This window comes from Narcine bancroftii, chromosome 4 (genome assembly GCF_036971445.1).
Source record: "Narcine bancroftii isolate sNarBan1 chromosome 4, sNarBan1.hap1, whole genome shotgun sequence".
NCBI classification, from domain to species: domain Eukaryota; kingdom Metazoa; phylum Chordata; class Chondrichthyes; order Torpediniformes; family Narcinidae; genus Narcine; species Narcine bancroftii.
In genome coordinates, this window is record NC_091472.1 from 1,147,036 (window position 1) to 1,164,620 (window position 17,585).

Below are 17,585 nucleotides of genomic sequence, written 5' to 3' on the forward strand. Positions count from 1 at the left end.
GACACCCCCAGCACGCACACACGCACACAGACACCCCCAGCACGCACACAGACACCCCCAGCACGCACACAGACACCCCCAGCACGCACACAGACACCCCCAGCACGCACACAGACACCCCCAGCACGCACACAGACACTCCCAGTACGCACACAAACACCCCCAGCACGCACACACGCACACAGACACCCCCAGCACGCACGCACACAGACACCCCCCCCAGCACGCACACAGACACCCCCCAGCACGCACACAGACACCCCCAGCACGCACACAGACACCCCCAGCACACACGCACACAGATACCCCCAGCACGCACACACGCACACAGACACCCCCAGCACGCACGCGCACAGACACCCCCAGCACGCACACAGACACCCCCAGCACACACGCACACAGACACCCCCAGCACGCACACAGACACCCCCAGCACACACGCACACAGACCCCCAGCATACACACAGACACCCCCAGCATACACACAGACACCCTCAGCACACACGCACACAGACACCCCCAGCACGCACGCACACAGACACCCCCAGCACGCACACAGACCCCCCCCCCCCCCCCCCAGCACGCACACACGCACACAGACACCCCCAGCACGCACAGGCATGTGCCCAGGCGGCTTAAACGCTGATTTTGCACCAGTGTCCAGGGGCCTTAAACTAGCCTTGCGCCAGTGCCCGGGTGGCTTAAACTGGCCTTGCGGCAGTGTCCGGGAGGCTTAAACTGGCCTTGCGGCAGTGTCCGGGAGGCTTAAACTGGCCTTGCAGCAGTGCCTGGATCCTGATGAACAAGACCTGATTCTCTCTGCTGTCGCTCTCCTCTCCAGCAAGCTTCCCTGCCGTTGCGTTAGAGGTGTCGAATCAGGAGGTGAAGGAGTGGTACAGTCCACAGGATTTTGTTGTGGGACAGCCTGTCACAGTCCTTGGGCGCCAGTTCTTCATTTATGACTGTGATGAGTTTACCAAGGATTACTATCACCAGAACATGAAGGGAGTGGATCTTCGACCAGTTGATGTCACCAGGAAGTCCCCCACGCCTGAGAAAAAGGTGTGAAGAAGGGCGATGGGGTGGGAGATGAGGGAGTGAGTGAGGAGGGGGTGGTGATGGGGGGGTGGTGATGGGGGGAGGGAGTTGTGGATGTACAGGACAAGGTTGGGAAGGAGGGGGAGGGAGGTCGGAGGCTGGATGGAGGGAGTAGGAGGGTTGGGAAGGAGGAACGGTAGAGGTGGGATGAAGAGAACAGAAAGGTTTGGAAAGAGGGGAGGGAGGGAGGGGGTTGTGTATGTACGGGACAGGGTTGGGAAGGAGGGGAGGAAGGGTGGAGGAGAGAGGGAGGGGGAGAGAGAGGGTTGGGAAGGACGGCGAGCAGTAATCGGTATACAAATTGGCTGCAGTGGATTCCTCCGTACAATGGATTTGGCTCCCTGGAGGATTCGGCAGAAAACTGCCGATCACTGATCCCCAATGCCCCAAAGAAAGATATCGTTAAACTGTTGGAGAAGGACAAGGTCATTCTGCGATACGAGGCCACTATGGTAAGGAGGCTTCAGACAAATGTCTCGTTCTCCAGTTGTGTGGGGCCTTCATTGAGACTGCCACTGGTACTGAAACTGATGGACTGGGTGGGAGTGAGGAACAAGGCTCCTGCTCCAGGTCGTGGGACTGGAAGCCAGTAATATGACAAACAAGACAAGGATATTGTGCGGAGAAGGAGGGATGTGAGAGGCTCTACAGATCCCTGCAGGTAAAGACACAGTAGTGCAGGAACTCAGCAGGTCAGTGTTCTTTATGTAGCAAGGACAACAGCCTGCCCACATATTGTCCACACCTTGATGAAGGGCTCAAGCCCCAAACTTTGGTTCTGTATCTTTATCTTTGCTGTATAAAGTTCACTGTTTGACCAGCTGAGTTTCTCCAGCATTGTGATTTTACTTTCCTTAGATCCCTGAAGGTAGCAGGTCAGGGACCAGGTTGGTAGGAAGATGTACAGCATCTGTGAACAAATGCAGAATGATGGAAGAACTCATCTTGAAAGGAACTCAACAGATATCTTGTAAATATAGAACACAACAACACAATACAGGCCCTTCAGCCCTTAATGTTGTGCAGACTATATTTTTGGACAAAAATAAAACTCTCCCTAACCCAAAACCCTCTATTTTTCTCCCATCCATGTGTCTGAGTCTTTTAAATGCCCCAATGTTTCAGCCTCCACCCCCCACAACTTTCTGTGTATTAAAAAAAACTTACCCCTGACGTCTCCCCTAAACTTTCCTCCCTTGTACACACGTCCTCTGGTGTTTGCTGATCCTGCCCTGGGAAACAGGTGCTGGATGTCCACCCTATCTATGCCTCTCATAATCTTGTAGACCTCTATCAAGTCTCCTCTCAACCTTCTACACTCCAAAGAGGAAAGTCCCAGCTCTGCTAACCTTGCCTCATAGACTCATTTCCCAATCCAGGCAACATCCTGGGAAATCTCCTCTGCCCCCTCTCCATGGCTTCCACATCCTTCCTATAATGAGGTGACCAGAACTGAACACAATACTCTCAGTGGGGTCTCACCAGAGGTTTGTAGAATTGTCACATGACCTCTCTACTCCTGAACTCAATCCCCCATTAATGAAGCCCAGCATCCCATAGGCCTTCTTAACTCTCCTATCAACCTGTGCAGCGACCTTGAAGGATGCAGGGATTTGGACCCTAAGGTCTCTCTGTTCACCCACAAGTATGGGAAGAGACTGGATTCCTCGGGGAAAGCCCATGCAGTCACAGGGAGAATGTATCAAATCCTTAGACATGGGTGATTTGACCCCAGTCCCGATCATTGACACTTTAACAATGTTGTACTAACCTCTACGCCAACTCCACCATCTTTGGCAGAATAAAGCGAGGGGATCATTTGGATCATTTTTTAGAGAAAACACACCATATGGTTGAGATGTGGAGAGCAGCTGGGTAGCAGCATGGACAGATTCATTTCTGGAATGTGAAAGGGAACTGGAAACATATCGGAAAACATTTGCTGGGCTACGAGGAGAGGGCAGAGAAGTCAAACTAGTTCCTCAATGTTGGTACATGTCTGATGGGCTGAACAGTCTCCCTCCATGCTGCAACCGTTTGAGTTTATAGGTTGGATTGGGCTCCGTTGCCAGCAGACAAGAGGGAAATGGACGGCTTATCGCTGAGGGTTTGCGGAGGGATCTAGAGTCCAGGCTGACTTGGGTGCTCGGCGAAAAGTGATGTGTCTGCTACGGTTTCCCTCCATTTAGGAGTCGCACTATCCCAAGGACAGCTCCCGAAGATTCATCCTCTCCTTCCATGTGGCCACCGACACCATCAGCATCTTCGAACCGCCAGTTCGCAATTCCGGCAGAACCGGAGGGAAAATTCTGTCAAAGGTCAAGATTCCCAAACCAGGAAGCAATGCAGAAAATCCCGAGTTCTACACAGCCTCAGATCTGGCCATCGGTTCAGTTGTTGAAGGTACAGTTCACGTCGGAGCAAGTGGGAGAGCGACCCAGGCAGTTTATGCAGGCATCCTTAGGAGACAAAGATATATTGGTGACGTTTCAGGCCAGGGCCCCTCTTCAAGGAATAAGCAGATAAGGCAGAAGCAGGATGTATCAGAACGTCTCAGAATTCAAACAATGGGGAAGGAATCCAGACCAACAAAAGGTGTTCATTGGATGGGATAAGGGTCAAGGTGAGAACTTATCATGTCAATGAGAGGAGACAGAGAATGGAGAGATGAAGTGGAGTGGTGGGGGGGGGGGGGGGGGCGAAGCCAGAGAAGTTGATGTTAATTCCATCCGGTTGGAGGGGCCTAGTCGGAAGATGAGGTGGCCTCAGTCTGTTGGGGCATGAGACAATGGACAGACATGTCAGCAAGGAAATGGGTTGGTGATTTGAAAGAGCAGCCACTGGGAGATCCACGCTATTGTGGCCAACAGAGCTGAGGTGCTCAGCAAAGTGACCTCCCAGTCTCTCCAATGTAGAGGAGACCACAGTGGGAACGCCAGATACAGTAGATGACCCCTGAAGATTCACAAATGTTGCTTCACTTGGAAGGACTGTTTGAGGCCCAAAAGGGTGGTGAGGGAGGTGTGGAGCATCTCCTGTGGTCATGGGGGTAGATACGAAAGGGATGATTAGTGGGGAGGGAGGAGTGGATGAGAGTCATGAAGGGAGCAGTCCCTGCAGAAGGCGGAGAGGGGAAATATGTGTCTCGTGGTAAAGATCAGGTAGTAGGTGTTGGATATGGCAGAGAGGCATGTGTTGGATGCGGAGGCAAGTGGGGTGGTCGGTGAGGACAAGGAGAGTCCTGTCCTTGTGTGGGTGGGACCGGAGGGGGCCAGTGCAGACGTGCAGGTAATGGAGGGGATGAGGGTGAGCCCCAAGGTGGCAGAGGGAAATGCACATAGTTTGAAGAAGGAGACATCTCTGATGATTGGGCGTGGAAGTCCTTGTCCAGGGTGCAGATGCGATGGAGACGGAGAAACTGAGCGAATGGAATCCTCACACGGGACCGGTGTAGTCGAGGTGGCTGTGGGAGTTCGTGGGCTTGTAGTAGATGTCTGTCGAGAGTTTATCTCCTGAGATGGAGAGAGACAGGTCGAGGAAAGGGAGAGAGTTGCGAGAGATGGACCCAATGAATTTGAGGTGAGGGTGGAAGTTGGCAGCAAAATGGATGAAGTCAACGAACTCATCGGGACGAGGCAGCACCAAAGTAATCCTAATCCTAACCCTAACCCCAACACTAAATCCTAAACCTTAACCCTAACCCCCAACCCAAACTCTAACCCTAACCATTACCCTTAACCCTAATCTTCAACCCTAATCTTTAACCCTAACCCTTACCCTTAACCCTTACCCTTAACCCTTACCCTTAACCCTTACCCTTAACCCTTACCCTTAACCCTTACCCTTAACCCTTACCCCTAACCCTTACCCCTAACCCTTACCCCTAACCCTTACCCCTAACCCTAACCCCTAACCCTAACCCCTAACCCTTACCCCTAACCCTTACCCCTAACCCTTACCCCCTAACCCTTACCCCTAACCCTTACCCCTAACCCTTACCCCAAACCCTAACCCTTAACCCTAACCCCTAACCCTTACCCCTAACCCTAACCCTTAACCTTAACACTAAATCCTAACCCTTAATCCTAACCCTTACCCTTAACCCTAACCCCTAACCCTTAACCCTAACCCTAAACCCTAACCCTAAACCCCTAACCCTAAACCCCTAACACTAACCCTAAAGCCTAACCCTAACCCTAAACCCTAACCCTTAACCCTCACCCTTAACCCTAACCCTTAACCCTAATCCTTACCCTTAACCCTAACCCTAAAGCCTAACCCTAAAGCCTAACCCTAAAGCCTAACCCTAAAGCCTAACCCTAAAGCCTAACCCTAAAGCCTAACCCTAAAGCCTAACCCTAAAGCCTAACCCTAAAGCCTAACCCTAAAGCCTAACCCTTAAGCCTAACCCTTAAGCCTAACCCTTAAGCCTAACCCTTAAGCCTAACCCTTAAGCCTAACCCCTAACCCTTAACCCTAACCCTAAACCCTCACCCAAATCTTAAACCTAAACCTAAACCTAACCCTAACCCTAAACCTAACCCTTCTGTGTTGGCTTCCAGCATGGATTGCTCCATGTGGCCAACAAAAGGCCACCCCTTTAACCTGCAGAAAGTGCAGTGAGTCAAAGGAGAAATTACTGAGGGTGAGGACAGATTCTTCTGGCCGGAGGAGGGGGCTGGTGGAGGGGGCTGGTTGGTTCTATTGTCCAGAAGGAAACGAGGATGATTTGCCAACTGCTGGCTGCCAGAGTATGGAGTCTGGAGCTGAACACGGCCAGGTACTGTCAGAGAATGCCAATCTGCCACCCCAGCACAGGCAATCCATACCCGTCACCTAGCCGACTGCTGGCAATCCTACCCACTCACCGTATCCATACCCAGCCCGTGCCTGTCCCCCAGTCCACTGCTGGCAATTCTACCCACCGTCAGCCTGTCTACTCACCATGCCACTGGTATGCCGGCTTTTCCCCAGGCCAGGAGAAAGTTTCCCTGGGCCAGGTGAAAGTTTCCCAGACATCGTGTTCATGAAAGTTTTCTAAATCAATATATAGAGGTACCAACAAGAGAGGATGCAATATTTGATCTCCTATTTGGGAACCAAACAGGGAATGGATCTAGGGAAGGTGGGGCTAGTAAAAGAGCATTGGGCTACACCAGAACTGGAGGGTTACCTGGATCGTCGCGGGGTCACAGGTGGACAGATTTTTAAAGAGAGCTTTTGGCATCTTGGCCTTCATAAATCAAAGTATTGAGTACAGGAGTTGGGATGATATGGTGAGGTTGTACAAGACATTGGTGAGGCCAAATTTGGAATATTATAACCGTATAACAATTACAGCACAGAAACAGGCCATCACGGCCCTTCTTGTCCGTGCTGAAACCCTTATACTCTCCTAGTTCCACTGACCTGCATTCTGCCCATAACTCTCCATACCTTTTATATGCAGATACCTCTCCAATTTTTCCTTAAGAGATAATATTGTACCTGCCTTGACCCCCTCCACCAGAAGCCTAGTCCACACAGACCCCGCTCTCTGAGTAAAGAAACTCCCTGTTGCGTTACACCTAAAGTTGTGCCCCCTAACTCTGAGCTCATGTTCTCTTGTTTGAATCTCCCCATTGGAAAAAGTCTATCCACATCTACTCTATCTATCCACCCCCCCTCAACATTTTAAATCCCCATAAGCCTTCTACACTCCAAGGAATAAAGGCCTAACTTGTTTAACATTTCTCTATAATGTAGGTGCCGAAACCCAGGTCTCATCTGGTGAATCTCCTCTCTAATTTGTTCTCATCAATTCCTTATACAATTTTAACACGAACCCAACTCTTTTACTCTATGCTCTGATTTATAAAGGCCAGAATTCCAAAGGCCTCCTTCACTACCCTATCCCCCTGAGATTCCACCTTCAGGGAACTGTGGACCATTATTCCTTGATCTCTCTGTTCAATTACATTCTTTAACGCCCGACCATTCACCATGTATGTCCTATTTTGATCAGTCCGACCAACATGTAGCACCTCACACTTGTCAGCAATAAACTACATTTGCCAATTTTCAGCCCACTCTTTTAACTTGCCAAAATCTCTCTGCAAGATTTGAAAACCTTCCTCACTACCCACAGCTCCACCTATCTTAGTATATTCTACATATTTACTAATCTGATTCCCCACCCCACCATTTAGATCATTAATGTATATTACAAACAACAATGGACCCAGTGCAGATCCTTGAGGCCCATCACTAGCCACTTGCCTCCAACCCGACAGTCCCCACTACCACTGTCAGGTATCTCCCATCCAGCCACTGTTGAATCCATTTTACTATTTCCATATTCACACCGAACGATTGAACCTTCCTAACTAACCCTCCATGTGGGACTTATCAAGGGCCTTACTGAAGTCCATATAGACAACATCCACCGCCTTACCCTCGTCAATTTTCCTTGTAACCTCTTCAAAACATTCAACAAGATGTGTCAAACATATCCTTCCACCCACAAATCCATGTTGACTGTTTCCTGATCATACCATGTCTATTCCAGTTAATCATATATATCCCATCTCTAAGAACATATCCATTAGTCTGCTCATCACTGATGTCAAACTTACAGGCCGATAATTGCTCGGTTTACTCCTTGAACCCATTTTATACAATGGAACAATGTGCACAATCTGCCAATCCTCCAGCACCATCCCCGTCGCTAATGATGTTTTAAATATTTCCATCAGAGCCCTGCTATTTCTACACCAACTTCCCTCAAAGTCCACGGGAATATCCTGTCAGGACCCGGAGACTTGTCCACATTTATATTTCTTAAAAGCTCTGGAACTTCCTCCTCTACAGTCATCAGTTTCCATAACTTCACCCCTTGTTTCCCTCACCTTACACAATTCCATATCTCTCTCCTGAGAAAACATTGAAGAAAAGGATTGGTTCAACATCTCCCCCATGTCTTTTGGTCCCACACACAGCTGACCACTCTGATCCCTCACTCTCCTCTGGCTGTTAATAGAATGGAATAAATCCTTTGAATTTACTTTCACCTTCTTTGCCAAAGCAGCCTCGTATTTCTTTTTAGCTTTTCTAATTTCTTTCTTCAGACCCTTTTTAAATTCTTTATATTCTGCAAGCCCCTCGTGTTCTCCTATATTTACTGTAGGCATCCCTCTTCTTCCAAACCAAGCTTCCAATTTCCCGTGAAAACCATGGCTCCCTCAACCTTTTAACCTTTCCTTTCAACCCAACAGGAACATCAAGATTTTGAACCCTCAAAAATTTCACCTTTAAATGACTTCCATTTCTGCATCACATCCTTCCCAGAAAACAAATCACCCCAATCCTCTCCTTTTAAATCCTCTCTCATTGCCTCAAGGTTAGCCTTTCTCCAATCAAAAATCTCAACCCCGGGTCCAGACCTATCCTTCTCCATAACTATTTTGATCACTCGTCCCGAAGATCTCCCAAACACACACTTCTGTCACCTGACCCATCTCATTCCCTAACAGGAGATCCAACACTGCCCCTTTTCTACTTGTACTTCTATGTATAAGATTTTTTTGCATTATACACTCCAAACCAACCAGCCCTGTTACCATGAGTCTCCCAGTCTATGGTCAGAAAATTTAAATCTCCCACCCCTGTGTTTACTACACAGATCTGCAATCTCCCTACAAATGTGCTCCTCCAATTCTCGCTCCCCATTAGGTGTTCTATAATACACTCCTATAAGTGTTACCCATTCAATTCCACCCAGATAGCCTCCCCAGATGAGCCCTCTAATCTATCCTGACAAAGCACTGCAATAATATTTTCTCTGACAAGCTATGCCACCCCTCCCATTTTACCATACCTGAAGCAACAAAATCCAGGAATATTTAATTGCCAATCGCACCCCTCCTGCAACCACGTCTCACTAATAGCTACAATGTGGTATTTCCAACTTTTTATCCTTGTTTTAGGCTCATCTACTTACAATGCTCCTTGCATTAAAATAAACACATTTAAGATCTTCTCCACCTCTAACTTTCTGCTTATCACGAACAGTGTCAACGTCCTTACTCTCCTCTTCATCTTCCTTCTCCCCACATCTATTCCTCCCCTCTGGTCCCCTCTCCCTTCTTATCTAGTTTAAATGCACCTGTGCCTCTCTAGCAAACCTACCTGCAAGAATATTTGTGCCCCTCCAGTTCAGATGCAAACTATCCTGTTGGAACCGGTCCCATCTTCTCTGGAAAACTGCCCAATTGTCAATAAATCTGAAACCCTCACCCCTGCGCCACACCCGCAGCCACGTGTTGATCCCTCATAATCTTACTACAAGCTAAACTCAGTTGCAGGAAGCACTGGTAGAAACCCTGAGATTGCTCTCCTGGAGCTCTTGTCCTTTAACTTGGCTCCTAACACCTTGCAGAACCTCTTTTTTTGAAAATTTGATTGATTAATCATGCCCTACAATAAAAATAGAAAGAAAACAATACATTCATGGTTTTTGTAAATAAGACCCCCTACAACCCCCCTCTAAACTACTCCAAAAAGAAAGACGAGATCACATAACATCAAACTCTCAATCAGCTGTTTGCCCTAGTTCGAGGCAACACCATCGATCCCACACCATCAGTGCGTGGGGAGAAAATTAATATTCAACCCCATATATTCCAAATACATGCTCCAAGTTTTAACAAAAAGAATAATTATTATGTAAATTTTGTTATCTTTTCCAACGGAATACAAGATCTTATCTTCAAATGCCATCGCTGAATACTCAAATTAGTCTAATTTTTCCAAGTAATTGTCAAATATTTTTAAGCCACAGCTAAAGCCAATCTCTATAAAGCAATTTGAAATTTATTTAATTTTAACTCCAAACTCACTCTCTTAATATATCCCAATAAAAAATACCAAAGAATCAAGTGGAATTTTCAATTAAAAAATAGCTTCTCAGAGTTCCTTAAATCTACTCCAAAAAGGTTTCCTACAAGGAATAGACTGAAAAAGATAATGAATTTGGGGAAAGTTATTCATTTTAATACAATTAACACATTATATTAATGTTATAGGTAAATCTTTCCACCTATTCAAATCATATTTAATTTTGGACAATAAAGGTAAATAGTTCAATTCATATAAATGGTTATAATTAACCATCTATTGTAATACCTAAATATTTCATCCGATCGAACCACTTAAATTTCACAATTGGCCTACAAAGCGAATGATCCATTTCAGATGAAGGTATAATCTCACTCTTTTCCCAGTTAATTCACTGTACTGCTCCAATCTGTCATGCAGACTCCCCAAAGATTTCAAAGGTTGTGTTAAATATATCAGAACATCGTCTGCAAACAAATTTATTTTATATTCATCAGCTTTCACCTTAATATTACTATCTTGTCTAATCATCTCAGCCAAAGGTTCAATAACCAATGCAAATAGAGCTGGTGACAAAGGGCAGCCCTGTCTAGTTGATCTGGATAACATAAAAGGTGTCCATTTGTCACAACCCTGAATAGGATTTTTATATAAAGCCTTAATCCAGCCAATAAAAAGAGGATCAAAGTTAAATTTCTCCAAAACTTTAAACAAAAATCTCCACTCCACTCTATCAAAGGCTCTCTCTGCAGGGGGATGGGAACCTGTATGATAGGGCAAAGGACAGAAAAGATAAAACAGGAAAAGTTGGGTTAGGCAGCGAAAGTACAAAATCAGAAAGAGCAAGGAGGGTGAAAAAAGCAAATCTGAAGGCTTTATATCTTAATGCAAGAAGCATTTGGAACAAGGTAGATGAATTAGCTGTGGAAATTGAGATAAACAAATATGATTTGATTGGGATTACAGAAACATGGCTGCAGGGTGGGCAAGCCTGGGAACTTAACATCCCGGGGTATACGATATTTAGGAGAGATCGGCAAGAAAGAAAAGGGGGTGGGGTAGTATTGATGGTGAGGGAAGGGACCGACATGATTGATAGGAAGGATATTAACTCAGAAGATGCGGCATCTATATGGGTAGAACTGAGGAATAGGGGCGGAAAACGTTAGTGGGGGTGGTATATAGGCCTCCAAATAATAGTGTAGAGGTGAGGGAAGGCATTAAAAGAGAAATTAGAAAAGCGTGCAATAAGGGAACAGCTGTCATCATGGGAGACTTTAATATGCATATAGATTGGACTAGCCAAATTAGTAAAAATACTGAGGAGGAGGAATTCCTTGAATGTTTACGGGACAGTAATGAGCCTTGATTTTGGAAGTCAGTCGTTTATGCGGGACCTTATTGAAGGCCTTTTGGAAGTCCAGGTATACCACATCCACTGGCTCTCCCCCATCTATTTTACCTGTCACCATCTCAAAGAATTCCAATAGATTTGTCAAGCATGATTTACCTTTGGTAAACCAATATGTCGAGGAACCAACTCGGGAGCAGGCCATTTTAGACTGGGTATTATGCAATGATATGGGGCTAATCAACAATCTTGTTGCACGAGGCCCTTTGGGTAGGAGTGATCACAATATGATCGAATTCTCACTCGACATGGAGAGTGATGAAATTAAAACCGAGACTAAGGTCCTGAATTTAAATAAAGGGAATTATGATGGTATGAGACGGGAGCTGAGTAAGATTGATTGGGTGGTGTTTCTGCGGGAGTTGACGGTGGATAGACAATGGAAAGCATTCACAGATCTAATGGAGAAATTGCAAAAATCGTTTATATCGGTTTGGCATAAAAATAAACTAAAAAAGGTGACTCAACCGTGGATAACAAGGGAAATTAGAGACAGCATTAGGTCCAAAGAGAGAGCATATCAATTGGCCAAAAAAAGTACCACAACCGAAGACTGGGAGCAGTTCAAGATGCACCAAAGGAGGACAAAGGGATTAATCAAGAGGGCAAAAATAAATTACGAAAGTCAGCTTGCGGCAAATATAAAAACCGACTGCAAAAGCTTTTATAAATATGTCAAGAGGAAAAGATTGGTGAAATCCAGAGTAGGTTCTTTGCAGTCGGAATCAGGGGAATATATAATGGGGAATAAGGAAATGGCAGAGCAATTAAATTCTTACTTTAGTTCTGTTTTCACAAGAGAGGATACAAATAACCTCCCGAGGATGTTGGGAAACATAGAGACTAATGTAAGGGAGGAACTGAAAGAAATCAGTATCTCTAAGGACATGGTCTTGGGGAAATTGATGGGATTGAAGGCCGATAAATCCCAAGGGCCTGATAATCTACATCCTAGGATACTCAAGGAAGTGGCCATTCAGATAGCAGATGCTTTAAGAATTATTTTCCAGAACTCGATAGACTCAGGATCAGTAACCATGGATTGGAGGGTAGCTAATGTTACCCCACTATTTAAAAAGGGGGGTAGAGAAAAAGCAGGGAATTATAGGCCGGTGAGCCTTACATCAGTAGTGGGCAAAATGATGGAATCCATTATTAAGGATGTAATAGTGGAGCATATGACTAGCAGAGAAGGGATCGGACAGAGTCAACATGGATTTACCAAAGGTAAATCATGCTTGACAAATCTATTGGAATTCTTTGAGATGGTGACAGGTAAAATAGATGGGGGAGAACCAGTGGATGTGGTATACCTGGACTTCCAAAAGGCCTTCAATAAGGTCCCACATAAACGACTGACTTCCAAAATCAAGGCTCATGGGATTGGGGGCAAAGTATTGATGTGGATTGAGAACTGGCTGGCAGATAGAAGACAGAGAGTTGGGATAAACGGCTCGTTTTCTGAGTGGCAGGCGGTGACCAGTGGGGTGCCACAGGGATCTGTACTGGGACCCCAGCTGTTCACAATTTACATTAATGATCTGGATGAGGGGATTGGATGTAATATCTCCAAATTTGCAGATGACACTAAGCTAGGAGGGGTTGTGTGCACGGAAGAGGGGGTCAGGAAGCTCCAGTGTGATTTGGATAAATTGAGGGACTGGGCAGATCCATGGCAAATGCACTACAATGTGGATAAATGTGAGGTTATCCACTTTGGTCATACAAACCGGAGGGCAGATTACTATTTGAATGGCAATAGATTGGGAGATGGGGAAGTGCAGAGAGACCTAGGGGTACTTGTACACCAGTCTCTGAAGGCGAGCATGCAGGTACAGCAGACGGTTAAAAAGGAAAATGGTATGTTGGCCTTCATATCAAGAGGGTTTGAGTCTAGGAACAAGGATACCTTACTGCAGCTGTACAGGGCCTTGGTGAGACCCCACCTGGAGTATTGTGTGCAGTTTTGGTCACCTGATCTAAGGAAGGATGTTCTTGCAATGGAGGGAGTGCAGAGGCGATTCACCAGGCTGATACCTGGAATGGCAGGAATGACTTATGAGGAAAGATTGCGCAAATTGGGAATGTACTCGCTGGAGTTTAGAAGATTGAGAGGGGATCTCATAGAGACCTATAAAATTCTGGCAGGACTGGATAGAATGGATGCAGATGGGATGTTTCCAATGGTGGGAAAATCCAGAACCCGGGGCCATGGTTTGAGGATAATAGGCAAACTATTTAGGACTGAGATGAGGAGGAATTTCTTGACCCAGAGGGTGGTGAATCTGTGGAATTCATTGCCACAGAGGGCAGTAGAGGCAGGTTCATTAAATATATTTAAGAGGGAATTAGATCTATTTCTTCAGTATAAGGGTATTAAAGGTTACGGAGAGAAGGCGGGGACGGGGTACTGAACTTTAAGATCAGCCATGATCTCGTTGAATGGCGGAGCAGGCTCGAAGGGTCGAATGACCTACTCCTGCTCCTATCTTCTATGTTTCTATGAGAGAAATTACCATTGGTTGGTCGGATCACTCCCGAGAAACATCAGCTAACTGGGAAGAGTGAGATTATGCCTTTCAGTGAAATGGATTATTCTCTCTGCAGACATATTGTCAAGTGGTGGGATCAGATTAAATGTTTAGATATTAAGATAGATGGTAATTATAATCATTTATAGGAATTGAATTACCTCCCTTTATTGTCTAAAATTAAATATAATCTGAATCGGTGGAAAGAATATCCTATTAGTAGGATGTGTTAATTGTATTAAAATGAATATCTTTCCTCGAATTCACTATCTTTTTCAATCTATTCCTTGCAAAATTCCTCAAAATATTTTTAAAGATCTGAATGCTTTGGTGAGTTTTTGTGGATCAATGAAATGGTAAGGGTGGCATTGCAGAAATTAGCTTGGAGGTTTGCAACTCCCTCATTTTCAGAATTATTATGAATCAGTTGAAATTTATTATCAGGATGTTTGAAAAGGATAAACCTTTAATATGGATTAATAATGAATTATCTCAGATTGGTGAGAAGATGGATCAGTTTATTTACAGATGGAATTCTCAGTTATTAAGTAATTATAATTTACCTTTCAGAACCTCCTCAGTTTTCCTCCCATGTCATTGGTCCCCACATGGACCATGACATCAACTCCTCACCCTCCTTTCTGAGTATTGGGAGAATTTAATCTGAAATATCTCAGACCCTGGCACCAGGGAGACAACAAACCAACCAGGAAACTTTCTCTCTCCCACAAATCCTCCTAATTATTGAATACCCTATCGCCACTGCCCTCCTCTCTTCCCTCCTTCCTTACTGAGCTGAGGGATTTGTCTCGGTGCCAGACATGACCACTGCAGTTTGGCCCTGCAACAATATCTAAAACAGTATACTTGTTGTTGATGGGGACCGCCACAAGGGTGCCCTGCTCTCTCTGCCTCTTCCCCTTCCCTCCATGAACAATCACCCAGGTATCAGATTCCTGCTGTCTCATGGTGACTGCCTCCTCGAAGCTCCTGAATGCCTCCACCTCCTGAATGATCCGGAGTTCAGCCAGCTCCAGCTCCAATTCCCAAACACAGTCTCTCAGGAGCTTCAGCTGGATCCACCTTTTGCAGGTGCAGGCATCAAGGACAGACCAACTGCCCATGATCTCCCACATCCCACAAACAGAGTATTGGGCGGCCCAAACCACTGCCTCCATTACTCACCTTTAAAATTAAGCAAAATATTTCCTCAGTAAGCTCGTCCACCTTCCCACTCCGACAGCAGGCTCGTCTTCAGCCTCTGCTCACCCAAGCCTCTTGAGCCAAAGACTCAGGGCTCCACTCCTTCTCTGAGCCACACACTTGCTTGGCTGCTCCTTCACCTACCTCTCCCTTTATTGGCTTTATTAACCAATTAAAGAAGTCTGCAAAAACATCTCTACTTAACCCTTTACCCTCTGAACACCCTGGCTAGACCTCTGTCTCCACTAGTGATCCGACCCTGAATGTGTGCAGTTCTGGTCAACAAACTACAAGAAAGATATCAATAAGATTGAAAGAGTGCAGAGATTTACTAGGATGTGGTCGGACTTCAGGAACTGAGTTAGAGGGAAAGGTTAAACCGGTTAGTACTTTATTCCATGGAGTGTAGAAGAATGAGGGGAGATTTGATCGAGGTATTTAAAATTATGAGGGGGACAGACAGAGTAAATGTGAAAAGGCTCTTTCCACTGAGATTAGGATATAAATACGAGGACATGGCTTTAGGGTGAAAGGGGAAAGATTTAGGGGAACATGAGGGGGAACATCTTCACTCAGAGAGGTGGGAGTGTTGACCGAGCTGCCATCTGACATGATCTTGAGTTTTAAGAATAAATTGGACAGTTACATGTATGGGAGAGGTCTGGAGGGTTATGGACTGGGTGCAGGTTAGTGGGACTAGCGGTATGATGTTTTAGCACAGTCTAGAAGGGTCGAATGGCCTGATTTCTGTGCTGTAGTTCTATTTCCTGGGCAGCTCCTGTCCCTTGTGCGGCTGCAGCCTCCACGGCAGGGCAGGGTTTCTTGGTGTCTGGAGAAGTGTGAGTTACTGTTTCCCTGTTGTATTTTGTAATCCAGCCATTGGCTCCCGTTTCCTCATCACGGATGCTGACGAGTTTGTCTACAAGTACCTGGAGGCACATGCTGCTGACGTCCCAGTTAAGACACTGAGCTCCTTCCGCGAGAAGGCCAGGGAGAGAGCCATGCGGGCAGCCCAGGCATCCTGGATGTCTGCGCCGATGGAGCAGGAAGCTGGGTGCGTGTTCTCTTCACGGCCCCACTCGTCAACACTCAATGTGGCCAGCCTTGCCCCTGGGACTGCAGAGAGCAGCAGGCCCCCTGTCCCTTCCAGCAGGGCCACACCACTGAGTCCCCCATCCCCTCCAGGACAGGTACACCGAATCCCCCACCCTGTCCAGCAGGGCAGGACCACCAAATCCCCTGTCCCTTCCAGCAGGGTGGGACCACCAAATTCCCAGTCCCCTCCAGCAGGGTGGGACCACTGAGCCCCATCCCCTCTCCAGACACTCACGGACCCCCTCCCACCAATAATTCTCCCCCACACCCCCTCCCACCGATAACCAACTCCCTTCAACTCCTCTAGTCAGTAACCATTCCCACAATCCCCCGATAATCAGCATCTCCTCCCCTCCCATAACCAAACCCCCTCCTCCCGATAACCCCAATTCCACCCCCTCCCACCACAACCCCTCCCACCAACAACTCCCCCACCAATAACCCCCCTGTACCTCATCCTATTGATAATCCCCATATCACCTTCCACCAAAAACTCCCACCCCACCTCTACAGCTCCCCTCCCATCCTCACAACTCTTTCAGTTTCAGCTGTGCATCGGTGAATGACTTGCGCCTGGCTACCACACGAACACTTGTTGAAGAATGTTGATCACCACCTCTGGAGGGGCAGCTGGAGGGGAGTCTCCCCGTGTCCAGGAACCAAGGTCACAGCAGTACTGGAGTCCCCTGGACCAGAGCAGAATCCATGCCCTTGAACAGGGAGATGTCCATGCCACCCAGTATCTGACCGACCCCTGCACCTCCCCAAACCAAGCGCACCCCTGTGTCCCTAAACCACTGGGACACACTCCACTGCACCAGGTTGAAATTTGTGCCCAACAGGGAAATGAATCTCAACTCCAGGGAGATGCCCATACTGCCCAGTACCAGGAAGATGTCGCGCCCTTCAATACCAGAGATGCCCGCGCCCCTCAGTACCAGGGAGATGTCCGTACCCTTCAGTACCAGAGAGATTCCTGCACCCCTGAGTACCAGGGAGATGTCCGTGCCCCTCAGTACCAGGGATATGCCTGCACCCCTGAGTACCAGGGAGATGTCCATATTGCCCATTACCTGGGAGATGTCCATACTGCCCAGTACCAGGGAGATGTCCGTGCCCCTGAGTACCAGGGAGATGTCTGTACTGCTCAGTACCAGGGAGATAGCTGCACCCCTTGGCCATCCCACCTCCACCCTGTTGACAATTAAGTCAGGTTGCAGAAGATTCTGTGAGAAACGATTCTGAAACCTGTCACTGAAATAAAGTGATGTCTCAAACACCATGCTGGTGCCTCGACTCCCTCTCTGTCTCCACCCCTGCCCAGTGGCTGTTCCAAGGGACCAGGGCACTGCGCCCCTCTCACAGAGCACTGG

The 17,585-nt window shown here is 46.9% G+C and overlaps 1 protein-coding gene across 1 annotated transcript in view; it reads left to right on the forward strand.

The window, feature by feature from the left end:
- Window positions 1-17,494, forward strand: part of efhc1 (EF-hand domain (C-terminal) containing 1) — a 54,918-nt gene extending 37,424 nt beyond the window's left edge. The window contains 4 exon segments of the mRNA XM_069930590.1: window positions 842-1,062; window positions 1,410-1,550; window positions 3,288-3,501; window positions 15,994-17,494. Of these exon segments, the coding sequence (XP_069786691.1) occupies window positions 842-1,062; window positions 1,410-1,550; window positions 3,288-3,501; window positions 15,994-16,421 (1,004 nt within the window). The 3' untranslated portion in view covers window positions 16,422-17,494.
- The last annotated feature ends 91 nt before the right edge of the window (window positions 17,495-17,585 follow it).